The sequence below is a fragment of the Geospiza fortis genome, unplaced genomic scaffold (assembly GCF_000277835.1).
Source record: "Geospiza fortis unplaced genomic scaffold, GeoFor_1.0 scaffold807, whole genome shotgun sequence".
Taxonomy (NCBI): Eukaryota; Metazoa; Chordata; class Aves; order Passeriformes; family Thraupidae; genus Geospiza; species Geospiza fortis.
This window is the reverse complement of record NW_005055423.1, coordinates 1-584: the sequence shown is the minus strand read 5'-3', so window position 1 is coordinate 584 and position 584 is coordinate 1. Positions and strand designations below refer to the sequence as shown.

Genomic DNA, 584 nt, shown 5'->3' with positions numbered 1-584 from the left:
GAGGTGAGACGCACTGGGATATACTGGGATATACTGGGAATGGATTGGGTTATACTGGGTTATACTGGGTTATACTGGGACAGACTGGGACAGACTGGGTTATACTGGGAATGCACTGGGATGTACCGGGAGGGACTGGGATATACTGGGATATACTGGGTTAGACTGGGATGGCACACTGAACATGCCAATGTCCCCATGTCCCCTGTCCTCAGTGTCCCCAGGTGCTGTCCCCAGTGTCCCCAATGTCCCTGGGTGCTGTCCCCTGCCCCAGGTGATGTCCCCTGTCCCCAGGTGCTGTCCCCTGCCCCAGGTGATGTCCCCACCTGTCCCTTGTCCCCAGGTGCTGTCCCCTGCTCCAGGTTCTGTCCCCTGCCCCAGGTGATGTCCCCACCTGTCCCCGGGTGCTGTCCCCTGCCCCAGGTGATGTCCCCACCTGCCCCCAGGTGCTGTTCTGCACGCTGAACACGCCCCAGGTGGACATGGAGAAGCTGCTGGGGGGGCAGATCGGGCTCGAGGATTTCATCTTCGCGCACACGCGCGGCCGCCAGAAGGACGTGCAGGTGCTGAAGTCTGAGGAGGCG

At 61.1% G+C, this 584-nt stretch overlaps 1 protein-coding gene across 1 annotated transcript in view; it reads left to right on the top strand.

The window, feature by feature from the left end:
* The window catches only part of LOC115949288 (proline-rich receptor-like protein kinase PERK12), a gene marked incomplete at its 3' end in the record, with an annotated part of 5,460 nt that extends 4,897 nt beyond the window's left edge, over positions 1-563 (top strand). Inside the window, exon 3 of the mRNA XM_031065818.1 lies at positions 447-563. Coding sequence (XP_030921678.1) covers positions 447-563 — 117 coding nt within the window. The remainder of the gene's footprint in view (positions 1-446) is intronic.
* Positions 564-584: the final 21 nt, after the last annotated feature.